The sequence below is a fragment of the Microtus pennsylvanicus genome, chromosome 5, assembly GCF_037038515.1.
Source record: "Microtus pennsylvanicus isolate mMicPen1 chromosome 5, mMicPen1.hap1, whole genome shotgun sequence".
NCBI classification, from domain to species: Eukaryota; Metazoa; Chordata; class Mammalia; order Rodentia; family Cricetidae; genus Microtus; species Microtus pennsylvanicus.
In genome coordinates, this window is record NC_134583.1 from 105095039 (window position 1) to 105122572 (window position 27534).

A 27534-nucleotide genomic window follows, 5' to 3' on the forward strand; every position below is an offset into this window, starting at 1 on the left:
TGTCTGTTTCTCACAGGTTCTGGGCAGGGGACAGTGTGGGTGGACAGGCTCGTCACACACTCGGAACCTTGGAGAGAGTTCCGATCACAAAGGCTGGTTGAGGAAAGAGTCCATTGTCATCAAAACTCTAAACAGCTCTCGTGTGTGACACCCTGGAAGACGTCAGCCCGAACTCAGTCTGAAGGAGGTTTTCACAGAGACTCGCAGTTCCAGAGAAATAACACAGAAATGGCTGAGTTGGAGTCTGGATTTCAACATTAAGGCCAGAAAGAGAAGGACTGTGGGTCTGGTGTTTTTTGTTTGTTTGTTTGTTTTTAAATTGCTTTTGTTTTGGGTTTTGGTTTTCCTCAGGACATAATTCAGCTAAACCAATAGAAACGTAAGAAAGCCTGTAAAGCAGGGCCGGGGACGTGGCTCTGTGGGATAAGCACTTGCTGGGCCAACACAAGAACCTAAGTTCAGATCTCCATTGCCCACCACCCACATCGACTATACACACATGTATGGGGCAGGTGTGTGCGCGTGCGCACACACACGCACACACGGTGGTGAGGGAGGGAAGGGGAGGAGGAAGGGAGGAACAAGACAGTAACAAAAACAATAGAACCTAGATAACTTTTTCTTTGTTGAAGATTAATTCTCCAAGTGGCAGATTTGTGAAAGACAGTTTCTTTCTGCACCACTAGAGGGAAATCTAACCCACCCACTAGAACATGACCTCTCTCCTCTCTCTCTCTCTCTCTCTCTCTCTCTCTCTCTCTCTCTCTCTCTCTCTCTCTCTCTCTCTCTCTCTCCAGTATTGGCATTTTAAGGCTGAAAAATACTTTGAGACATTATCTTAATCAATCCTCTGCATTCTTGTTCATATTTTAAAATTATTATTTGAATCTCCATGGTTATAGAGACTTCAGAAACGTACAAACCAGCCGTCCTAGCGGGGCTAGTGGGAACATCACTATTGGGAACGGGGCCTGACAGCAGATCTGAATCTCTCCTCCTTCAGCTTGAGTTTATTTCCTCAAATTACATATTCATTAGCTATGGCGAACAGCTGGTCATCTTTCAGCACCTCACATTATTTTTAAATTTCTGAAGATGCCTGGGTCATCCATCTCTTCCACGGAAACGAGCCAGCTCCTTAACTCAGCCATGGCGTTTATAGCCCAACTCTCCCGCCACATCTTCCTTCTCTAAACTCAACCCGGCTCACTTCCCCCTCCAGTTCTGTGCCCTATCACAGCAACACCTACTAAACTCTGCAGAGAAAAGGAAAATAAAGTATTTCCTCACGGATTTCTTCAGACCAGTGGCTGTTAAGACATTCCTATACAGATTTTCTTTCTAAATAACAAAATGGTAAAAACTGTATGTTTATAGTATGACTCAAAAATCATGCTCACTTTCCCTCACAGACGTATAAATACGCATGCATACACGTTCATAGCCACACATGTTTTCATTGTATCATGAAAACGAACTGGCTAAGGAATGCCTATTTGTGTCACTTTGAAGTCTGTTATGTTTCTGACTCTCACATCATAAATACTTCAATTTCTAATTCAGTTTTTAATTCTGTTCTTCAAGCCTTTGACTAATAATTCCAGGCTCTTTATTAGCTATAAAACACAACCAGCATGTATTGAGAATATTATCCTTTCAATAAGGTTGTAAAAAGCTACTCATTGCTAATAAAAGCAATGGGGAGAAAACTTGACATGTCCCCGTGTTTGTATGTCTGAAATGGTGAAACCCATATTTGGTTTTTGTTCCCAGTTCCTGGCATAGATCTAACTCTATTGGGGCTTCATAGGTAATGAGTGTCTGTGTTGATTATATTCCAACCACACCCAAATTCATACTCACAAGGTGTCTTTAGGCTGGGCACTGCATGACAAGGACACACCCACATGGTTAGACAGTTTGAACTTGTGGTGACTCCCTGACCCCTATGGGTAAGTTCAACAACCAAGGACAATGGCTTTATCAATCAATCAAGTTTAAGTAATGAAGCTTTCATTAAATCCTCTAAAGAGGGCTTGGAGAACTCATGGGAAGGTGAGCACAGAGAAATATGGTGTGGGAGGTGGAAGTGGAGGATGTTGAAAAGGTACAGAAGCTCCTCACCCATCCCCATACCTGGCCTTGCCTATTTCTTCCTTGGCCATGCCTGAGCTGTACCTTCTAGAACAAATCAGTAACAGTCACGTGGAGCCCTTTCCTGAGGTCAGGCAAAATGGAATTGAATTGAATTTTACTGAGTTCTTGGGACCCAGTTGATGTTAGAAGCTCAAAGAATTGATAAATGTGGAAAGACAAACCTCTTAACTACTGAGCCATCCTTCCAGGCCCCAAAGGCAAATCTTTTAATAAAATCGAAGTAAACTTCCAGACACAGCATTGAATTCAAGCTCAGGTGAGGAGTCCTCGCCCCTTTGGAATTAACCATTAGTGTGATTGGGAGTCTTTCTTCAAACAAAACCAATCCAGAAATGACCTGTTCCATTGATCCGAACAACTCCTTATCTCAGTTTTCTCTTTTGCAAAACTAGATGATAATCCCACTGTGGGGGCAATGAAACAGGGGTGGGGGGGGCAATAGTGTATATAAAGTATCTAGAATTGAGCCTGGCACACTGCAGATAACATTAAACATCAAACTGTGAGCATCTTGACACTTACATCAGGTCAACTGAATCTTTTCACTCCTGCCCTCTTCCTCAGAAGTCCCCATCTGAAAAGCCATACAGTTCTAGACCAGGATGGAAGTATATAGCTGGTGTAACCACATGGCCAGCTAAGAGGTGCCAATCACACTGCAAGGATTAATAGATACCTTCACTCTCAAAAGTGCCCTGGCCTGTCCAGTCTCTCCATAGACAACAAAGGGTCTCTATAGTGTCTATTTCTTAACTATAAATTATTATAAGAACTCAGAATGAAATGGCCGGTGGGCTTGAGTGATGCATGAATTAAACATAAAAAGACTCCTGGCATTTTAGTCACTCATCTGCTAGATGCAACTCATCAAAAACACATCAGTTCATCAGTTTCAAGAGTATTGGCTCCTTCCCAAGACTGGAGTAGGCTGGGGTGTGGTTACATCTTGATTAGTCCCAAGCTGACCTTCATTCTCTGATAATGGAGCCCTTAATAAAACTTTCTTCCTTTTCCCTTTGGCTGTATTTTGTGCATTAGCTACTCCACCCGTGTGCTCCTATGGACAGGGAGTGTCCAAAGTGAACACAATGAACACAACATTAATTTAGCAACCCTGCGGAGAAGTGGGATGGAAAGAATATGGAAACAACCTTACTGTTACCTGTAGGTAGCTATTAAATTCACAGGCAACTCTTTACAAGTTGCCTGTGAGTTTAATCCATCTCGGTTTGACCCTTTTTACAAATTTCTACCAGCTGGCTTGAGAGCTCACTGGGGTCCTGGTTGCCAGTAAAATGAAAGTAACAGTGTTTGAAAAAACGATGTGAATTCTCAGCATCTGCCTTTGGGAAGGAAAGCTTCCTTTCCTCAAACGCCAGGGACCATGGTTGGGCAAACGCCTTCCCTCCTGCGGCCTTCCCCATGTCCTTCCTCCACTCACCACCAACTCATCTGTAAGTATGGAGAGAATATTTTAAAAGCAGTTTGTGTTGGTGAAGTGGTTACTTGACATCAACTTAAACGAAATGGCACGATCACCTCTGCAAAAGGGCACAGCCCAGACCCTAGCTATAGGGGTTGAGAGTAGCAAGTGAGTACGCAGGTGTCCTGGTTGATCTCTAGGCTAATTTGAACACTTCCTCCTCGAGGTAACAAGTCTAATGCTTAAAGCTGCCTTCCTTGTGTGCTTTAAATGTCTGAGGAAGACACAATCCATGTGCAAAGTAAAATAGCCAGATATCAGTGTGGTATTTGAAGGGAACTCTGTCCTCATGCAAAATAACTAGAATATAGGTGACTACAAGCATTGGGGTGGGTAAAACATATAAAATTAATAAAGCTGTAGACTAGAGAGTACTTTAACAGGTGTGTGTGTGTGTGCGCGCACGCGCGCGCGTGCACGTGCACATATGCATGAGGGTATTCTCTGCAATCTAGGTGATGGCAAAACCAAAGAACAATCTAAGGAAGTACAAACCAGCCCTTGCCTGTTGGGCTGCTCATCAGTAGTGACCCTTAGCTTGAATGTCACATCTTTATCTCTGTTAATGGCTAACCAAAGCTTCATCCTCTCGGGGCTCTCAGGAGCAAAAACCAGATTGTGGCGGAAAGCAGTATTGCCCAAAACCTCCAGTGGAAGAGCCAAAATGGAGCTGAGCAGTGATTAATGTGGGTAAGCTGCCTATGCCTCCCTCCCCTCTCCCCGCTCCTCCTCCTTTTTCCTCTCTCCCCCTCCCTTCCCTTTTCCTTATGGGGCTAGAATTCTTCGAAATTTGGACTATTATATCATGATTGCAATGTATTATGCAATAGGGCTTCAGTTAGTGAGTCAAAGATATGTGCTATTTTAACCAGAAACTCTATTTTTGATACAGAACTTTTAGCTAGATCGTATGCTAAAATAAATGTTCTGGGCCTCATCTAGTTGGGTTTAGGGAAGGACTTACTTGTATTAGAGAAGGAGAAAATGACCATGATCTTAAGAGAAACACTAAGGAAGGGACTCCTCAGCCATTCAAACTGGCAAGCTAGTACACAAACAGGGTGGAAAAAATGCAGTAATAGGGACTAAAACAAGCACTCTTTATGACTTATTTACCCACACAACCGTCTAAAAGCAGGCCCGTGGAGAACTTTTGGCTTCAAGGAAAACCATTTCCAAAAGTCCCATTTGCTTTCATGGACCACCTTGGAGACACATTTGTATACAGAAGGCCTAATGGCCCAGATGAAGTCCAGCAAGGGAGGTAAATAAAAATAAGCAAGTGTCTTAACCACTTGTCCTGTGCAAATAGGGAAAAGAATGCTAAGAAAAAAACAGTCTCAAGTCAGAGTGACTCAGAGCTGGGGAGGCCAGGAATATCATTCCTCGCCTAGCGCGGAGCTCCTGCCTTTCATCTCGGGTCTCAACACGAGTCTTAGAAGACAGTTTTATTTGGAAAGAGAATGTAAGTCTCCATCTAGTTTTTGCAGGGTTTGGTCCTATCTCGGGTGAAATGTCCTCACTAACAAGTTATTTTGGCAGAGCTTGGCCCATCTCTGCATGGAAAGCTCATAATCCTGAGAGGAAGGGCCAGGACTAAGTGTTGGTCATGGACTCTGTCTACTCATGCCCTGGTGATCCTGAGAATGACCCTCAGGCCTCTCTTTCCCCATGTGGGATGATCTTGTTCTCACAGACCTTTGAGTTATGGAAGCAGGTAGAAGAATCTACATCATGGTGATGACCAAGTTCATTGAGAGTCTCCAGAGAAAAACAGCTTGAAGAAACTCTACTATCGACAGACAAAGGGATTGTCCCAGTCGACAGAACAGAGCTGGAAACACTGAATAGCTGTCCAGTGAGAAACAGCCTGGATTTCTGCTCCTCCACTTTCCCCAAAAGATACATAGCTAATGTTTCAGCCCAGGGAAGCACCCACAAAATCAGAACAAAGGAAAGTCACAAGAACACCTGACAGTATAGAGTCAGTATAGTGGGTTCTTTTCCGTCTACTCTGTCTGTCTGTCTGCCTGCCATGTTAGTGAATACAGAGGTACAGTGGTTTATGGCTAAAACATTTGTGAGTACTTCCTCAGTCTGGCAGAGGAAGCCCAGAGTGGTATTTGTATGGTTACCTCAATGTCATGGTTCAATTCAGGGTTTTCCTAATCCCTAAAGGTTAATAATTTACATGAGCACAATCAAGGGTCTAAGAAATTTGTCTTTCTTATGTGTACAATATTCCTTTTCTTATTAGAACCTACGTTAAGCCACAGGACACTGAAGAAAGGTGAGTTATCTGGGTATCAGCCTGGCCTGTATCATCCTGGACCCTGGAGAGAAGTTCTGCTTCAAACACTTCAAGGAGTGAATTAAAATTGTTTGAGGTCACACACAACTCGCCTCCCAATGAAGTTCTAACTATCTCTTTCCGTCAAAAGCCCATGGGAGCTCTAAGGGAAAACACACAGTGCCAGGAGCAGAGCTCTGAGGGTGTACCTGTGGTTCCTGATCGTGACCGCTGGGATCCCTCTCGTAGCTCTCCGCATACAGCCTGATGGTGGCCCGCACACCACTGGAGGAACTGAGCCGGAATATGAGCCGTGATGCATCCGAGAAAATGATCCTCAGGCCCTGCGACCAAGAACATCCCAAATGGCTCAGTGAGCAAGAGAATACACAGGCAGTGATAATCAATGCATGTTGCAGAAATCAGAATAGTCCCATACACCAGAGCCCATCAGGGCCAAGCCAATTTCTCGTTGGCACTGGATGTTCACTCGAGCGCAACACTGCGGTAAACCCAAAAGCTACCTGAGGTTACCCATTTGTTTCTTGATTCTATGTCTGCTGCTTTGTGGCTAATGTGGGCAGATGTGGGCAGATGTTGAAGAGCCAAACTATGACCACATGCTCAGATTTTCTTCGTCTAGTGATATGAGAATTGGAAAAAACAGTGCATACAATAGAAATAGGATAGCATTCAATAAATGTTCTCAAATTCATGGTGTAATCCTTATAAATCTGAACATAACAGGCATTAAGCAAATTATCTATTGCAATAAGAGATATCTGCTCCATCCTTCCCCACCCTACCCTTTTTTTTTTTTGCAGACTAAGTCTTGCCATGACACCCAAGCTGACCTCAAGGCCCTATTCTCACCTTACAAGAGCTGGTATCACATGTGTGCACCAACATGCTAAGTAACCGCCCTTGTTTTAAGGCTCAGGTAACCCCCGTATAATTTTAAGCTTAGATTTACCCCTTCCCCCTTATCACAGTAGTAGAACTCCATGACGAAATGCTCAGGGTTACCCCCTCATCCAGGCTGTGAGTGTTACTGAGAACATTCTCACCATCTTAGATGACCGTTTCTCTCTCACCTAGAAATGCTGGGCACCAGCTTGGGGTCAGGACAGAGCTGGGGCCAGGCGAATTAAGTGCTACCCAATGTTAAATTTGTTTTTAGCTTAGAACATCCCTGTTTTATGTATTGTTTCTCTTTAGTGACAGGAATAGTCAAAATATGACCAGACTTTTATGACCACAAGACCGTATTTGGACTTCTGATGGAAATACACTGTAGGGCAGCTAACAAAGTCTGATCAGTAAAGCATTAGAGATACCAGAGGGAGAAAAAAGAAGCCACAGAGTGTCTACCAGTCACTGTTTCATAAAAAGTAGGTGTCTTGGGTGACCTCAGTGTCAGACATTTTCCCTACGAATTTATCATGGAAATGTCCCCGGCCTCCAGTCCTGCTGGCTATGAAGCAACCGTCACTAAAATCACACCGTTCCTGCTATGTGAATCTGAATGCCAGTTCCTTACCCCATCCCAGACCTGACCACGTCTGATACAGGAGGGTGTCTGATCCCATCTGCATGGTTGTTTACTTTTTAAAGGTTTGTCCCAATTCCCAAACACAAAGCTTTTGCTTCTTTTAGAGTTGTTCAACACAAAGCAATGGGAATCTGCTCCCTTACTGGAAACCAGCTACCAGTTTTTCACTGGGTTAACATATGAAAGTGGCCTATGGAGTAAAGCACTGGGCTATGTCCTAGGTATATGAAGGTAAAGGTGCAATGTTTGTCCTTCATCAACCTGGGGTCACCTCTTACAACCATCCGAAACTCATTTCTTAGCTAGCTACCTTTTGCCACCAGAGAGCTGAACAGTCAACAAATCACAAACGGAGCAAACGAACTGAACGGTGAACATGGAGCTAAAGAATTAATTTCCTGCGGTCCAGAAAATGCCTACTGCAAATGATGTTCACACCAATCACAGGCCACTGGTTGTACTGCATGCTACACACAGAGAGGACCATTAGCAATTAGTAGGAAGGAGGAGAGTTGGACTTGAAGAGGTGGTATTGGAGTGAATGGCACCCATCTGCCTACTGAGAATAGCTTACCATCATTTCTCTTTTCTAGAACGCCAACCCTAAGAGCTTAACTGAGAATCAATGTGGTTTGAGAAGCCATTACAGATGAACAACATCAGAGTTCTCTGCTGCATGCTTTTCCAGACCCTCTCCATCTCCACACTGCAATTTCACATCCATGTGGAAGGTTAATGTCCATTGTTGACTTCATTTAGAATTACCTAGGAGACACACTTCTGAGTGTGCATCTGTAAGAGTGGTTCCAGAGATGATTCTCCGAGGAGGAAAGAGCCACTCTACATGTTTGTGTGGGGGGGGGGGCACCATCCTATGGCTTTGATCCCAACTAATTAAAATGCAAAAGGAGGAAGACATTGGAGCAGCATCATTCCCCAGCAAGTAGCCTTGCATGCCTATTGCCATGCTTTCTCTACTACGATGGACTGTATCTATAGCAACTGCACTACAAAATTAATCCTCCCCCTCTTCAGTCATTTCTTCTCAGGTCTTTGGTCTCGGGGACAAGAAACAGAACTAATATATCATGTCTGATGAGGACCACTTGTACGTGTGAAGAGTTGGATTGGATTTCTCTGAGATCTGCATGTTCCTTCAGTGAGCATAACAACTTTGCAGCCCATACATGAGCCATGTTCTTTCCAGCATGAATCATTATTACTATGAATAAAACAGTAAGGCCAAAGTCACTATCAAACCAGACTTTCCAAGCTTATCATTCCTTAATTTCACCAAAAGAACAACAATAATACCCTTTCCCTTTATTTTTGTGGTTTTTAGGCAGTTTTAGAGGTTGGCAATAGACTAAGTTACCTATAGGTGAAATTTTTCAGGCCCTCTGTTTTTTTTTGTTTGTTTGTTTTTAACTCAAGTTTTATTGGGATACAATTATGCCTATTTAGTTAGGGATTGCCTCTAGCTATTTTTGTACTATAGTTTTAGAGATTAATAATCATGGCAGAGATCATCTAGTGCATAAGACCTAAAATATTTATTATATAGTTCTCTACAAGAGTGTTTGTTGGCCTTGGGTATAAACAATTACATCATGCGCAGCCTGGAATATTTACCCTTTAACCTAATAGTAGAAAACAGAAAATGTGGCTAGCGCCATATCAAAATTTCAATAAGGAGAAATGACGATGATGAAGATTATCATCAAGAGATTCAACCTCTTCATTTCCCAGGGGTTTCCAGTTCCAGCTATAGATGTATCTGGACTGTACTTGACCCGAATCTGTTGACTTCTGACCACCTATTCCTGCCGTAAGTAGATGTAACGAATGGAACTTTTACTTGGCCATTCTCGCTCTTAGTGCATGCTGCTGCACCACACTGTCTTCTACTGTCCACGTTCCCAGTCCTGTAGGAATACTGTCAAAGACGGTATGAAGCTAGAAGCGAGGCATTCTCTCACAAGCCAAGTGTTTTGAAAGCCTTTCCTTCCCGGAGGAACTGGTCGTCTTTTGCTTTCTGACAATAAACACTTTGTAACTAACCATATTTCCCTTCTCAATATGGCTGCCAGGACACTTAACATTCATCTTGAAGCTGAGTCCAAGTGGATCTCCATGACTCGTGAAGCTATGAGTTTTTCTTCTCCTGTCCTTGGCGCTCTAATTTATACATTCTCCAGCCTCGATTTCTGTTTCGTATTTACATTCTAACAGTTTCATTATGCGTTTCTGCTGCCATAAATCCTCTCGCACAGACAAGGCCCAGAGCAAATGGATAAAACAAGTTCCCATGGCAACTTGACACTGAAGTGTCTGATCCACTGTGTTTTGTCTTTAGGTCATTCATTGGCTCGAGAGGAAGAGCCGCACACACCTTGTTCCACCTCCACTTTAGCTGCAGAGCCAGGACAACGCCAGGCACAGAGTAGGCCCTCCAGAAACACTAGTTAGTTAATGTCACTGCATGTTCAACACCCGGAGTGAGCAATGCTAGGGACCTCACCAGGCAGTCCCAGGAGGATCTTGGGCCCTTTAGCTAAAGAAAAACAAAAGCATGCTCTTTGGGGTGAACTGTGTCTTTCTGGCTACACAATTGTGAGCAGATTGCAAACTTTGCTGCGCACTGGAATCAGCTGGAAGGGGAATTGTCCATACAAGACAATAGGGCCAGGCCCTTGGTCTAGACAGGGTGACTGAATTTGTATGGGGAGTCCCTTGGGCACTGGGATTTAGTGGCTCTCTGGGTGAACTGGATGTTGCCAACGATCAGGGCCACTGCAACTGTATTTTCAGTGAGTTCCCTTCCTCATGCTGCAGATGGCTGGATTGTGCTACGTGTTAGTTTTCAGATTTTAGCACAGTATTCTAAGGAAGTCCCAGAATAATCATGAAGGAATCTATGACTCCTCTGTAATTTTCGTAGCTAGAACATCGGAATGACACAGCCATGATAAAAGGCAAACGTGCATAGGAGAGCGTGCTTGTCTCCTGTAGCAGATAGAGTAAATTATGGGGCTGGGTGGTACAAGAGTTGTTGCCTTAAACCTGCCTGCAGTGCCCAGCTCAGTGCTGAAAGCAGAGCTGAACCCACCCTAGATCTGTTGCAATATCACCTACTGCATAGAGCTCTTTCCTCACAAATCCAGACACCACCATAGCCTTCCTTCCTTTTCTTTCTTTCCTTCCTTCCTTCCTTCCTTCCTTCCTTCCTTCCTTCCTTCTTCTTCTTTCTTTCTCCCTCTCTCTCTTTCTTTCTTTCTTTCTTTCTTTCTTTCTTTCTTTCTTTCTTTCTTTCTCCTTTTTCTCTCAAATCCAGATTTACCCCCTCTTTGATTTACTGTGCACAGACAGTTTGGAGATGGTTCAGGAATAGCAACCAGATACACCCAGGCTAAAATTCTGGCTTGGCCACTCACTCAAGCTGGTGGTCTTGAGTAAGTCCTTTAAGCTCTCTAAGCCTTAGTTTCCTAACTTGGATGAAAAATAGAGCAGCCTTGGTTATAGGGTGGCTGGGAGCATCCTTTCAGAAACATTGTGAAAGGGGCTTTGGAAAGTATCATTCATCATAAAAGACCTGTGATCCTTCCTATGTTCAAGTTGAATGATTCTGAACATGATTTCCAAATAAAGCCTTCATGCTGGTACCTTATGATGCAATAGTGCATACTTGTTTATCTTTTATTATATTTTCTTAATATTGTAGGTGTTGTGGTGGGGGTAGCACATGCCACACAGCATGCCTAGAGGCCAGAGGACAACTTTTAGGAGTCTTTTCTCTTCTTCTCCATGTGGGTGCTGGGGATTGAACTTAAATCATCAGGCTAGTTGGCAAGTCCTTGGCCTGCTAAGCCATCTCCTGGGCCTTTGTAAACATTAGGCATATTAAGATTAGTTTTCAGAATGCTGCCTTCCTCTGAAATCACTGTTGGTCTTTTCAATCTCCTGCCAATTATCTTCACCATGTTTGCTGCTGAAATGGGTCCTTTAGCAATAAAATACCCCTTCGTTAAGAGTCACCAGACACTTACAGACCTGAAAGCCCTCGGGTGCCATCCTGGCCATTTCCTCTGCTTATGCAGAAGAAAGGAACTTGTCAAAACTGGCACAGTGTTGTAAGACAGTAAGAGCCTCTAGGTCTTTTGACTACAGGCAAACCATCAGATGCTACCCCACATGAAAGTGCTCATGTTCACGGATCACTTCTCATGCAAACATCTGACCAGGTCCTCCTGTTCTGTATGCTCCTCTAAGCTGGCTCAGAGCCTTATGCAGAGTAAGTATCTGATAAATGTTTGACAAATGAATGTTGGAGGGGTTGTTGTTTGGGTTTTTTTTTTAACCCACATGTAAATCAAGGCAGAGAGATCTGCTAGTTGCTAAATCCATGCAGAGCCGCCAGATGTTAGCTTGGAGATTGTAGGACATGTTGCAGCCAGGCAGGAGGAGGAACTGTGTATTACCAGCAACTGCTGGCAGCATCTGACTTGCTCAAATGCTGATGTAGGCTGAATTCCAGGGGAAAACAGCATATGGCCCTGAAATCTGGTTCTGGTACAGCGTCACATGTACAGTCTCATGTGGTTGGCCGCATGAGGCATGCGAACCTGGAGGCAGAACAACCTTGGAAGATACTCTGAGCCTAACGCTAATGTTATCTCCCCCAGGAAATCCCGGCCATTTATCTGGAAAGCGTCAAGGTGAAAACATTGCCATGTAACATCTGAACCATATTTTGTAGGAGAAAACATGCGGCCCATAGAGCAGGGGATTTGGATGGAACATACACAAAGCTACATGGATCGCCTATTTTCCTTTATTTAAGTCACAGCATTAATTGGAAACATGAGTTCAAGAATGATTGAGTCAGGCTAGTCCATACAGGGCCTTTGCATGAGTAACAAAATGAGACCCCCTCTGGGTGGAAATGGGACACAAAAGCATCTCTCCTCTCGGCTAACTTTGGACTTTGGCTTCATCTTCCTGATTAGGCTAGGGGTCTTTGTACAGTGTGCCGACCACACACCTATGCCCAGAGACACAGTCTCACGTAGGCTTTGTCTTAGTTACTTCTCTATTGCTGTGACAATATATTATGGCCCAGGCAACTTAGGAAAAGGAAAGCTTTAGGTGGGGGACTCAAGGCTCCAGAGGGTTAGAGTATATGACAATCATGTCAGGAATCATGGCAGCAGGCAAGAAGGTTTGGAACTGGAACAGTACCTGAGTGTTTGTATCTGGTCCACAAGCATGAAGCAGAGAGAGACAGAGACAGAGAGATGGGAGAGACAGAGATGGAGGAAGAGTGAGGGAGGGAGAGAGTGGTCAGTAACAGGGAACAATGTGGGCTTCTGAAACCCAAAGCCCATCTCCAGTGACACACCTCCAACAAAGCCATGCCTTCTAGTCCCTCCCAAGCAGTTCCATCACTCCAGACCAAGCATTCAAATATATGAGCCTATAGGGGCCATGCTCATTCAGGATTTTGTTTTTAAAGAACGAACAGGCCCCTTTGGGTCCAACAATTAGAACAAGTTAAAGAATTATCTGGGGAAAATCAAAGCCAAATAGGCCTTAGATGGGTTAAGCACCTGTCTAGCAAATGCCACCTTAAGCCATGAGAAGCTGCTTGGGTTTTCCTCATCAAAATCCTGACCATCAAATGTGGGCCAGTGGAAACAGATCACATACATTTATCCATTTCTTTCCTCGAATTATTGCTCGTCCCTGTTCACTCCACACCACACTGGCCCTGGGTCTGGGAGACTTTGGATTCATAAATACTTCCCCCAGTCACAACATGCCCTCTCCTTCAGTTCCTGGGAGAATATTTGGCCTTTCCTTCTGTACTGTTTTCTGGTTTGGGTGACCCTCCTGAACATAAAGAGATACTAACATTTCAGTAAGAAGTTCCTGTTACTGATGAACACTTAGATGCTCCTCACAGTTTAGAAGACAACCCTAAACCTACCAACTTTTTCCAGGAGAAGTTAATTTGTTATAACTGAACTCTCTAGAAGCATAATGGGGGCCTCCCAGCTAACAAGAAACCTTATATTCCCATCACTCTATTTTCCTAGCAGTGACAAGTAGGTAATTTTTAAGAACTGACTATGTGTTTCATCCTTGAAGGACAAATAGGAAAATTTCAGGGAAACTGGATACTAGAAAATATTTTTCTAATAGTTTCCAAGATGTCCTACTAAGAGGCACACTTAGCATAGCAGATAGCTAAGTTGTCTTCCTTTGCCATGACTACAGTGTTGCAGAAGTGTTGAAGTCTAGAATTATAACTGTAGGTGTCATAATACCCAAGATTGTCTAGAATGAATCCTGTGTCAGGAAAACTAAACAGTCATGTAGTTACATCCAGCTGAAGAAAGTCACAGAGTGTGATGCAATGATCTCACCTGAGCTAGCTCCTGCTTACTCTCCTGGGTGTGGATTCACCACCATCTCCCTCTGAAGAGCTTTCTATAATCCTGATCTGCATTCTGCATTTGTTCCTCCGATATGTACGCCCAACTAAGTTCTTTCTACATAACACTGCTCAGTCAATTCTGCAATAATTACAAGTTCAACATCAAGTTACCTCTCCAGCTAAACTATAATTAAGCAGAGGGCAGGAATCTCAACTGCCCTGTTGGATTCTGAGCGGCATGCAGCAACTGTGTGCATGAAAAAAAAAATCAATTCAACTACCCTCTTCATATTTTCCTAAGTTAGGACAGGAATTCATATTTATCACAGGGATTGTTTTTCAACACCACACTAGAGACCTATTATGGTAACTACACACTTCTGTTACTCCACACAGAAGGATTACTACACCCGAGTGCCAACTTTCAGACTTAAATAAACTTTATTGGTGCCTCACAAGTCCAACTGATTCATTTCCAGTGCTCCGCTTCTAGATGCGCAAACCTCACTCCAGTAAATGGCACATGAGAGAGCAAAGGCTGGCTGTCACTGTCAGAGTCTCCTAGATGATGCATTGGTAATGATGTGATTGAAGCTGACAGATGAAGCTGAAGATGGACCAGTTATTCCTGGAGAGAGAAGCCCTTGGCCTTGGAGTTCCAGCATCCTCAGTGAACACCATTCAGTGGCCTTTGTGTTGATGCAGTAGATGCTGGTGGCTCAGTAAATGTCTCTGGATAGGGGGTAGAGAGGATGATGGCACCTAGGGACAAAGTCCAGCACCACATCCCAGAACTGAAGTGCGTATTCCAGACTGCCAATGTATTTTCTTTATTGTGTCTAAATATTGAAATTAAAAAGGACAGACCTAGTCCTTACGTGGTAAATAACAAATCTGAAAACAAATGCCCTTCACAGTAAGCCTTCTGCTGAGCAGACTTCTTTCTCTCAGGTTGAGGAGAACAGTCAACTGTTTCATGCAGCCTGTATAACTCGGAGCACTATCATGCTGCAGCAAGCTCAGAGTCACACGTGAGCAGACTGAATTTGACTTTCCTTATTAGCTAACCGGTACACATTTATTTATGCCAAGTCTTAAATATCAGCTGAACTGATAACTTGCAAATTATTTCATCACTGGTAGGATTTTCTGATTTTTGAGCCAGCTAAATGGAAATACAGACGATTTGTGTAGATAAGCAGAAAAAAAAGCAGTCTCAGTTGCTTAAATTTTGTTCCTGAAGTATCGCGTTTTCTCGTTTAAAAGCAAATTTTCTGATATAGGTTATAGTTCTGGGTTGAAGTGTCAATATGCCAGCTCTCAGTGGCTTTCCCAACGGCCCTTCATTCACAGGACCAAGACTCCCGTTTTCCTACGGTTATCACAGGCAGCGTCTCATAGCTGTGAGCACTGAGTAGACAGGACTGAAGCTACAGGCAGATGGGATGAGGCAATGGTAAGAGGCTGTCTTGGTACTAAACCATTCCTTGGGATGCTGGTGGTAAAAGGGGGAGAGACCCAGCACCAACAGTGCCCTGGATAACTGCACCCTTGAAGCAATACTCAGACTGGGAACATCTTAAACTACTCAGCGATGTGATCAAAGTGCTCCCCTACAAAACACTGGCTTGTTTTTCCCATTCATATTTGAAGAAAGCAACATTCGTCACCCATGTGACTCAATTCTACCTGAGAATAAACAGTGACAGATCCCCCCCCCCAAGAAGAACGTGGAAGAGCTGCAGCGGTACCACGCCTTATCAAGCTGTGGTTTCTAAATCCAAGAGACTCTTGGTTCCGACTGGAGTAAACAGCTGGCACCTTAAAATCAGCCACAGCAAATCCCACAGAGCCTGGAGACACACAGGATCCAGGAGGCCCTTGGAATTCAGGATGGGGTGGAAAGCTTCAGGGCTTCCTTCTTGCCTCTGGAGTGACCCTTGCAGGATTTCAGGCAGGGCAGACTTCCCTTAGATATTTCCACAGCCAAGGGGCTGGCTGGGACTTATCACTGCAATAGGAGTTTAGCTTCAGTTTGGTTGGAAAAGCATGTCTACTTTATCTCTAGAGATGCCCGTGGAATGGTTATTTTCCTGTTGTCTGTTTCCTGACTCTGACCTCGAATTAAGGACAAAAAGGGAGGAGTAAGCTGCCCTAAAGCACAGGTTCCCTTCCTGAATCAGAATGGCTGTGGGGGGGGGGGAGAGGAGGGGAGAGAGTATGTGAGTTGAATCACTGAGAGATGATTCAGACACCAGAGGCCCGCTCAGATCCTCACAAGACATCCTGACAAGTCTACCTTTCCTTTGTTTTTCCTGCTTTATGTGGCTCTCATCAAAAGCCCCGATCTCTCCATCACAGGGTCTTCTTTTTGTTTCCTTTGTTACAGTGTTAGGAGTCAAGGCAGAAAAATGCTCAACTAACCACTGATACATCCCTGGTGGTCTTGAGGTTGCTTAAGTAAGCTTAGTTAATCATATACTAACATTCCTTTTATACCTCTGAATTCCTGAATTCACAGGCAGTATTTAATTTTCCCAGTGACTATGTGATATAGCCATTTATTATTCTTATTTTCTCAGATAGGATACTGTAGGGAGAGTAAATAAGATAATTCATCAAGAAGGTGGAAGTTCATCTAATTGGATTTAAGGTCCACTCACTACAACAGAGTCAATGCCTGGTAATGTAAACCTAGCCAACTAACTGTGACTGGTAAGGTCTCCAGGACCTTAAAGGAGAGCCCACGACTGCCAGTTTCCTAAGACAGGTTAATGCCCAACTGCATTCTAAACACTTATCCTTACACCCACAAGGGAGTGTAGCCTTCACCCCGAATTAAAGACACTTCTGTTTGCAATAGACAGAAACCATTACAGGAATCCACAGCTGGTTGAAATGAAGAGAACAACTGACTGTGGGGTACCCATCCCCAGCTGATACCTCGAGAGCACAATCCCTACACCTAAGACTCAGAAAATATCACAAAGAGGGATGGAAAGACTGTGAGATCAACATGTAGGATCGATAAGCGTCTTCTGTACGTCACAAGGTTGTACCCATGGAATCTTAACAATGTGGTCACCTTGACAAGATCTCTACAATAACAACATCAGTCAACTTCTGAAAGTAGATAGAAAAATCCTACAAGGTCCCATCTTGGGATGAAGAGCTACAGATCACTGATGGCTATTAAAAGAATACTCAGTCTTCTCCAGGGCCCAGACTCTGAAAGGTTATCCAATCCCAAATGGTCAGCCCTAAATAATGTACATATGAGCAAAACTAAGTGGACTCATCATGCTTATTATGTTACACACATACAAACATATGCAACAATAATACTTTTAAAAAGGAGGTCATGAATTTGGGGAATGGGGAGACATGAGACATGGGTGGAGTTGGAGAGGGGAAAAGAATTGGGAAATGATATACAATACTCAAGCATGAAATTCTAAAAAAAAAAAGTTTTAAAAAAGGAGACAGAAAGTTAGGCAGTTGACTCAGCAAGTTCAAGGTCATCCCTAAAATATAAAGTGAGTTCCAGGACAGCCTGAGCTACAGTGTGAGACTCTGTTTCAAAACAAATTTTTATTGATTGATTTTGGTGAGACTGTGGAGAAAGAGTATAAGTTGGAACATGCACTATGGTCAAATAAAACATTAAATCCAACTAATTCTTAACACAAAACATCCAGGAAATCTGGGACACTATGAAGACCAAACCTAAAAATAACAGGGATAGAAGAAGAAGAAGAACTCCAACTCAAAGGCACAGAAAATATATTCAACAAAATCATAGAAGAAAACTTTCCCAACCTAAAGGAAGATATCCTTATGAAGGTACAAGAAGTTTACCGAACACCAATAGACTGGAAAAAAGCCTCCCCTCATCATATAATAATCAAAATGCAAAACATACAGAATAAAGAAATAATATTAAGACCTGCAAAGGAAAAAAAGGTCAAGTTACATATAAAAGTAGATCTAGCAGAATTACACCCAACTTCTCAGTGGAAACCATAAAAGCCAGAGATCCTAGACAGATGTGCTACAGACACTAAGAGATCATTGATGCAAGCCCAGACTACTGTACCTAGCAAAGCTTTCAATCACCATCAAGGGAGAAAACAAGATATTCCATGACAAAAACAGATTTAAACAATACATATCCACAAACCCAGCCTTACAGAAGGTACTAGAAGGAAAACCTCAACCCAAGGAAGCTAACTGCACCCACAAAACACAGGCAACAGATAACCCCCACCAGCATAACCAAAAGAAGGGAAACATACAATCACTACTACCAAAAAATAACTGGAATTAACAACCACTGGTCATTAATATCTCTTAATATCAATGGACTCAATTCACCTATAAAAAGACACAGGCTAAGAGAATGGATACAAAAACAGGATCCAGCCTTCTGCTGTATACAAGAAACACAGCTCAATCTCAAAGACAGACACTACCTTAGAGTAAAGGATTGGGAAAAGGTTTTCCAAACAAATGGACCCAAGAAACAAGTGGGTGTAGCTATCCTAATATCTAACAAAATAGATTTCAAACTCAAATCAATCAGAAGAGATGGAGAAGGACACTTTATGCTCATAACAGGAACAATCCATCAAGATGTAGTCTCAATCCTGAATATCTATGCCCCTAATACAAGAGTATCCACATATGTAAAAAAGATTTAAAACTTAAATAGCACATCAAACCCCACACACTAATAATAGGAAACTTCAACACTCCACTCTTGCCAATGGACAGGTCAATCAGACAGAAACTTAACATAGAAATAACAGAACTAACAGATATCATGATGGACTTAACAGACATCTATAGAACATTCCACCCAAATACAAAAGAATATATACCTTTTTCTCAGCACCTCATGGAACTTTCTCTAAAATTGATCACATAATTGGTAACAAAGCAAACCTCCACAGATACAAAAAAATGGAGTAACCACCTGTGTCTTGTCAGATCACCAAGGATTAAAGTTAGAATTTAACAACACTACTCTCAGAAGGCCTACAAACTCATAGAAATTGAACAGTGAACTACTGAAACACCCCTGGGTCAAGGAAGAAATAAAAAAAGAAATTAAAGACTTCCTTGTATTCAACAAAAATGAAAGTACAATGTATCCAAATCTATGGGACACTATGAAAGCAGTGCTAAGAGGCTTCATCCCAGAGATGCAGGGCTGGTTCAACATACGCAAATCTATCAATATAATCCATCATATAAATAAACTGAAAGAAAAAAAACATTTGATCATTTCATTAGATGCTGAAAAGGCATTCGACAAAATCCAACACCTTTTCATGATAAAGGTCTTGGAGAAATCAGGGATATACAAGGAACATATCAAATATAATAAAAGCAATATACAGCAAGCTGACAGCCAACATCAATTTAAATGGAGAAAAACTCAAAGCAATTCCACTAAAATCAGGAAAAAGACAAGGCTGTCCACTCTCTCCATATCTCTTCAGCATAGTTCTTGAAGTTTTGGCAAAAACAATAAGACAACAAAAGGAGATCAAAGGGATTCAAACTGGAAAGGAAGAAATCAAACTTTCATTATTTGCAGATGATATGGTAGTATATATAAGTGACCCCAAAAACTCTAACAAAAAACTCCTACAGCTGATAAATACCTTCAGTGATGTGGCAGGATACAAGATCAACTCAAAAGAATCAGTAGCTTTCTTATACACAAATGATAAAGAAGCTGAGAGGGAAATCAGAGAAATATCACCTTTCATAATAGCCACAAATAACATAAAATATCTTGGGGTAACACTAACCAAAGAAGTGAAAGACATATTTGACAAGAACTTTAAGTATTTGTAGAAAGAAATTGAAGAAGATACCAGAAAATGGAAGGACCTCCCATGATCTTGGATAGGTACAATCAACATAGTAAAAATGGCAATCCTACCAAAAGCAATCTAAATCTATAGATTCAATGGAATCCCCAACAAAATCCCAACACAATTCTTCACAGACCTTGAAAGAACAATAATCAACTTCATATGGAAAAACAAAAAAACCCAGGATAGCCAAAACGATCCTGTACAATAAAGAAACTTCCAGAGGCATCACCATCCCTGACATCAAGCTCTATTACAGAGCTACAGTAATGAAAACAGCTTGGTATTGGCATAAAAACAGAGAGGTTGAGTCAATGGAATCAAATTGAAGATCCGGATATTAATCCACACACCTATAAACACCTGATTTTTGAGAAAGAAGCTAAAATTATACAATGGAAAAAAAGAAAGTATCTTCAACAAATGGTGCTGGCATAACTGGATGTCAACCTGTAGAAGAATGAAAATAGATCCATATCTATCCCCATGCACAAAACTCAAGTCCGAATGTATTAAGGACCTCAATATAAATCCAAGCATACTGAACCTGATAGAAGAGAAAGTGGTATGTAGTCTTCAATGCATGGGCACAGGAGACCACTTTCTAAATATAACCCCAGTATCACAGACACTGAGAGCAACAATAAATAAATGGAGCCTCCTTAAACTGAGAAGCTTCTGTAAAGCAAAGGACACATTCAATAAGACAAAAAGGCAGCCTACTGGATGGGAAAAGATCTTCATCAACCCCACATCAGACAAAGGACTTATCTCCAAAATATATAAAGAACTCAAGAAATTAGACATTAAAATTCTAAATTACCCAATTAAAAAATGGGGTACAGAACTAAGCAGAGAATTCTCAACAGGAGAATCTCAAAGATTCTTATGATACGTAAGAACAAGATACCAAAAGATACTTAAGGACATGTTCAATATCCTTAGCCATCAGGGAAGTGCAAATCAAAACAACTCTGAGATACCATCTGACACCTGTCAGAATAGCTAAGATCAAAAACACCAATGATAGCTTATGCTGGAGAGGATGTGGAGTAAGGAGAACACTCCTCCATTGCTAGTGGGAATGCAAACTTGCACAACCACTTTGGAATCAGTATGGTGGTTTCTCAGAAAATTGGGAATCAACCTACCTCAGGATCCAGCAATACCACTCTTGGGCATATACCCAAAAGATGCTCAATCATACTACAAAGACATTTGTTCAACTATGTTCATAGCAGCATTATTTATAATAGCCAGAACCTGGAAACAACCTAGATGCCCCTCAACGAAAGAATGGAGGAAAATGTGGCACATTTACACGTTAGAGTACTATTCAGCTGTAAAGAACATCTTGAATTTTGCATGCAAATGGATGAAATTAGAAAACCCTATCCTGAATGAGGTAACCCAGACCCAAAAAGATGAATATGGTATGTACTCACTCGTAAGTGGATACTAGCTATGAACAAAGAATATTGAGCCTATAGTTCATGATCCCAGAGAAGCTAAGTGATAATGTGAACCCTAAGAAAAGCATATATAGATCCACCTAGAAATTGGAAACAGACAAGATCGTTTGACAAAATTGGGAGCATGGGGGGGGGGGAGAATGGAGAGTAAAAGAGGAAGAAGAGGGGAAAAGGGGAGGGGTGAGGAGAACTTGAGGAAATGGGATAGTCAAGAAGGAAGAAGGACAGAGATGAGAGCAAGGAAAGAGATATCTTGATTGAGGGACCAATATAGGGTTAGCAGAAACTTGGCTCTAGAGAAATTCCCAGGAATCCTCAAAGGTGATGCCAGCTAAGACCCTAAGCAATAGAGGAGAGGGAAGCCAATCTTGACTTGTCGTGCAGTCAGACTGATGTATTTCTTAAATATCACCATAGAACCTTCATCTAGCAGCTGATAGAAACAGAGGCAGAGACCAGCATCCAAGCACTGGACTAAGCTTCCAAAGTCCAGCTGAAAAGTGGGAGGAATGAGAATACAATCAAAGAGGTCAAGACCATGATCACCCTCTGGAATAGTCTACCTGAGCTAATGGGAGCTCACAAACCCCAGCCAGACTGGGAAGGAACAAGCATAGGACCAAACTAGTCCCTCTGAGTGTGGTTGACAGTTGCATGGCTGGGGCAGACTGAGGGGCCACTGGCAGTGGCACCAGAATTTATCCCTACTGGACGTACTGGCTTTTTGGAAACCTATACTCTTTGGAGGGAGGGATACCTTGTTCAGCCTAGACATAATAGGGAGGGCCTTGGACCTTCCCCAAAGTAAGGGATGGGGGTGGGGTGGGATGGTATGTGGAAGGAATGGGAGGAGGGGAAGGAGTGGGAACTTGGATTGGTATTTTTAAAAAAATCTAATAAATTTTGAAAAATAAAAACAAACAAGCCAGACATTTTCTATATTAAACAAATAGTATAACTTTTGTATAAAAGGTATTTTTGGAAGCCATGTATGGTATCTACTTTTTTCTTCTAGTAAGTTGAATTTAGACCAAACAAGAGGTAACTAGAAACTGCCCACTACCATGGGATCATGCATGCATATTCTGGATAAAGAAAGAGAACTAATATTTCATGAATGTGGATTAGCTACCATCCTATGCACCAGAGCTCTATAGAAATTTTTCCCTCAAACACCCTCTATTACCACACATTCTGACTATCAGCATCACTGCCTCTCAAGTCGAGGTTCAACCCAAAGTCAAAGATCTGGCTAGTGTCAAAGACAGTCTTTAAATCTGTGTCTGTCTGATCTCAAATAATAAGTGTTTGCCTATCTTAGAAGAAAGCTTATACTTTTTTCTATCTTATTTTGTTCCATTTCTGAAGCAGTTGTGTGCAATGAGTATTCTATGGATGGAGAAGAAAGTATGGGCCTAAGAAATGAAGAAACTTCCCTGCAGTTCCACACAGCAAGTGGCATGATTCCATTCTGCCTTCTAGATCCTGACTGCTTGCTTGCTTACTTTTGCCTTTCTCAGCTGACCTTAAGGACTTCTAGAATGAACGACTGCTTGTTTTCACTATTTGTTTGTTTGTTTATTTAAAAAATATTGAGACAGGGTTTCTCTTTGTAGCCCTGGCTGTCCTGGAACTCACTCTGTAAACCAGGCTGGCCTCACACTCAGAGATCCACCTGCCCCGCCCCCTCCGCCCCCCTCTCTCAGGTGCTGGGATTAAAGGCATATTCCACCACTGCCTGGTGCTTGTTTTCATTTGTAATGCATGTGAGTGTTTTGCCTACCTGTATGTCTGTGTATCACATGTATGTCTGGTGCCCACAGAAGCCAGAAAAAGCATCAGAGCCATTGAAACTAGCATATATGTGTGCTAGTTACTGAACCTGATCCTCTGTACTAGCAAATACTCTTAACTGCTGAGACATCTCTCCAGCCCAAAGGATTGATATTTTGAGGGAGAGTTAAAAAATAACTATAAAACTAAGCCAACTGGAGGGAATCCCAAGAGAATAAAGAATGCACCAGGGTTTGGAGTACCCACAGTGCTGGGACTTTCACATCTAAGATGACAGGGGAAATACTAATTAAATTTGGACGGCGCATCTTATCTAGTCCCTGCAGCACCTGCCTTACTGTTTTCACTTATAAAGGATGCATAAAGAGATAAGAACTTGGAGGGTGATGAACTGAACTGCTCTCAACATTACTCGGGTTGTATTACATCCTCTGTAAATGTAAATGTCTGGGGTGTACTCCCAGGGGGTCAATACCTGCCTTCACCAATAAATACACAAGACTGAGGAGGAGAAAGAATCATTACAGAGATATCCAATGTTTCCCACACAACTCACAACCACAAGAACATAATGGAAGCTGTAGTTGGCTTCGCTACTTGCTGGAGATTAGCATCCATCCATGAATCTTCTGGAGATTTCTGGGCAAACTTTCCAACTATACTCTCCCTCCCAGAGACACTGAACTTATCTAAGCCCTTATGGTTCCTTGATGACATAAGGCAATAGAAGATGAAGTTTTCCATACGCTGGGAGATCCCAACCAAAGGGATGTTTTGCTCTAGCAATGAATTTATCACCAAGAACAGCCACCACATAAAGCATCTGTAGGCTGCTACCATTAAAGAAGGAAATGCGGGGCCTATTCCAGTTTGAAGTCTTGGTTCGTCAGTTAGAAGGTATACAGGTGTAAACAATATGGGACCAAGAGGCCCAAGTTCTAGTCTAATCCTTGAGGGCTTCCTCTTCCTAGATGGAGAACTCTTCTTTCAAAGTGAAGAGCACAGAGAAGATGAGCCCTAAAGATTTCTCCATCTCTGCATACTTTGCTGACCAGCTTTGCCTGATCCATCTATGTCTGTCATTGCCCAGCAAGTACCTGTTTCTTGGTCACGGTGCCATCCACAGGGTCCACATACTCGAAGCTGTCCGTCTTGGCGACGCTGTAAATGTGGCTCCCCACAGCAAACTGTTGGCCAATGAAGGACTTGTCTGTAACCAAGGCCTCCAGGTCCCTCATGATGTAGTATGTTGCCTTGGGCTCCAGTCCTTCATAGTCAAACCTGTTAGGGGAAGAAAGCAGAACACAGAAATCACAAAACCCAATCAGAGAAGCAACAGCTGGGCGGGCTCCTCATGGTCCTGCTTCCAGGAGAGGAAATAGACAAAAGCATGTGTGAGGAGTCTCACTTTCTCCTCGCAGCCTTACAAAGCAGACTCCGCACGGGGGCCAGGGCAAACTCCAATTATGTTGCTCCTTCCTTACAAGCCCCTCCCCAAACTCCTGTCATGTTGGCAACAAAACCCCAAGCACAGATAATCACACACTATGTGCTCCAAGCCCGCCTGCCCTACTTGGCTTGATCTAAACTAACTTAGTCCCTCTTTGCACTTTAGCTCACTTGCTTGGGCCACCATGGCCTCCACTTCAGTCCCTGGTGACCCCTCAGCCACTCCTGCCACTCTGTTGTTGCTACTTGTCCCCTCCATCTCGGACATTCTTAGATCTCTTTGTGTCTGGTATACTCAAAGCGCAGACTTGTCCTTTTCTTCCAATCTTCAGGTCTCCCGAATTCTCGAGTATTCATCCATCTGAGTAGTTTCCCCTGATCCCCCTGCCTGTCACACCTGTGTATTTTCTTTTGCCCTGTCTTACGGATTCCCTCAGGCATGTTTTGTATTTGCATACTTCAAGTCTGCCCTTGCCCTATGGCACAGACCTTAGTTCTCCTAGTCTCTGCTGTTTCTGGAGCACAGGACACTCTGGAGCACAGGACACACTCTATAAGTAGTCTGGGACGAGGAAACAATGCGGGGGTGGGGGATCAAAGAGGAAGAAAGTGAATTGAGCTATTAAAAAAAATCCCTGGAACCTTGAAAGAAACGTCATAATTGTTCCATTTAGAAAGGCTTCCTGTCCACAAACATCAAATATAATAGTAGGGCAGGGATGCTGATCAAAAGGGGGGAGGATGCTAAAAATTATCCCTGCCCTGTTTATTTTGAAGTTTGAAATAAGATGATGCATACCACACAGTTGGCAAAATGCCAGACATCAGAGCTTTTTTTTGTTTTGTTTTGTTTGTTTTTTCTCCTTAGTCACTAACGTAAAGAGATTGTCTCTCCAAACATCAGATAATCATCTCCAAATTCGACTGGCACACCATGGAGGGGATGGTTATTTACAAAGGGAGTTAGAGAAGGAGCTCTGAGCCCAGGAGGCCTCAGAAGGACTTCACATCTGGGCTTTCAGAGAATGCTCAGGGCGAGCTGCAAGATGGAAGCCCTGAACAGTCGCTACGACGACTCTATCAATTGGAGAGGCAGAAAGACCACACCACATCCTGCGCATCCTTTTCTTCCTCCTACTTTAGAACCAAGATAACAGGAAAGTCCTTAGAACACTGTCAGTAAATGTGTTCAGACATTAGATTCTTTTTAGAGACAGATACTCTGGGTGAAAGTGGGAGCTGGGGAGGGGAGGAGAGGGGAGGGGAGAGCTATGAGCCAGGCATGGAGGCTCTTGTTTATAATCCCAGCACTCAGGAGGCTCAGGCAATAGAATTAAAAGTGAGTTCAAGATCAGCCTAGCTCCATAGTAAGATTCAATAGATAGATAGATAGATAGATAGATAGATAGATAGATAGATAGATAGATAAGACAAAGACAAGCAGAAAGGGACAGAAAGACAAGACAGGATAACGTAGAAAGCAAAATTCAAGACTTGAAAACATTTACTGAAAAAGACCATGCTGAGTCTAAAGCTGAGATCACGTACAAGTGCCAGACTTAGTGGGTTCATTTTCTCACACAAGCAACTCCTGGAGCCACCCCCTCCCCTTCTCCTTTCTCCCCTCTACAGCTAGATGGCCCCTCCAGCCTCCACTGTGAGCACCACCTTTGCAAGGGCTATAACCTCTAAGTGGAGAATTGCTTCTGGGGTTTACCCAGACAAAGAAAATTGAGAGACTTCCCTTAGCTGCAATGCTAGTCTCAGTATCAGTGACACTGAAACTGTTTTGTTTCCTCCATGCCAAGAAAGCTGTCTGCTAGAAATCCCTCATTTCCAAAGCCCCTCCCCCAATCGACCATTTGCTGAGATTGCAAGAGTCTGGTCTTCACTGTACCTGCCCCCATCCCCTCTTCTCTGTGATTTTTCTGAACAGAAATTTGTAATACAGTTGAATGTCCTGCAAGAAATTAAATCTCCATTGCATAGTATTCTCTAATATGGTATTGTTATGAAAAAAGCAGTTAACATTACAAGCTCTTGGCCACAAAACTTGAAGTATATTATAAATACACTCATCATCACACCATTTCTTCACAACACTGGCAGGAACCTAAACAGCCATTCCACAAATTATAAGGCGCACATCTCTGACTCAGAGTAACCGCTCAGCTAGCTAGCGAGAACAAAATATTTTTATCAGGTTGGAATCTTTATAAGATTCTCATGCAACAGAAGAAATTCATGTGCCAATTAATTTTTGGATATAAATTAAGCAAATATATAAATCAAAACCCCCTAGGAATTAGGGGGGTGTGAGCCATGTTAGAAATATTGATGAGCAAAACAAGATCCCACCTGCCTTGAGAATTTGTTTTATGGCTCAATGTATAATATGCTGGTTTATTTATTTTTCACATTCCCAGTCTTCTTAACTAACCAGGAATCAAGGCTATTATGGCTGTTGTCTCTATTTCCCAGAACATTACAGTCCCTTAGAGTTTAATAAGCACCCTTGCAGCCTTGCTTATTCTCTGATATTTATCTAAGTAGATGCTTCTTAAAAGAAGAAACAGTCGCCATATAAGGGAAAAGCTGTCCCTCCAGCTCTCGAAACTCAGCTAAATACCCAAAGCTGGTAATGACACACAAGCAAAACAGTGTCTTTAACACAGAGTCTGTGGCTCTCAAAAGTCTCCTCTTCCCACACATGGTTACCCATAGTCAATAACTGTTTCTATCCCCCATCCCCTAAGCCTGGCACGGTAGTAGGTACACGCACTTGGCACACACCTAGGTGCCATAACCTTGGAATGTTCTTTCTTATTTTGACAACAGGAAAGGGACAGACCAACAACCCTGAGTTCCAGCCCACCCATCTTTCATCTGCCTCCTTCAGAGATAATAATATTTCCCTTCCCTGTGTCTCTTTTCATCAAGATAAGCCTTGAGCAAAAACCTGGGGCTGCTGAGCCACGTGGGCCATGCAAAGAGTCCCGGTTCAGCCATGTCAGAG

General features: G+C 42.6%; 1 protein-coding gene across 1 annotated transcript in view; it reads right to left on the reverse strand.

The window, feature by feature from the left end:
• Pgm5 (phosphoglucomutase 5) overlaps positions 1–27534 on the reverse strand; it is a 152838-nt gene that overhangs the window by 15197 nt on the left and 110107 nt on the right. Inside the window, exons 9-10 of the mRNA XM_075973744.1 lie at positions 24167–24350; positions 6140–6274 (exon numbers count right to left, since the gene is read on the reverse strand). Of these exons, the coding sequence (XP_075829859.1) occupies positions 6140–6274; positions 24167–24350 (319 nt within the window). The remainder of the gene's footprint in view (positions 1–6139; positions 6275–24166; positions 24351–27534) is intronic.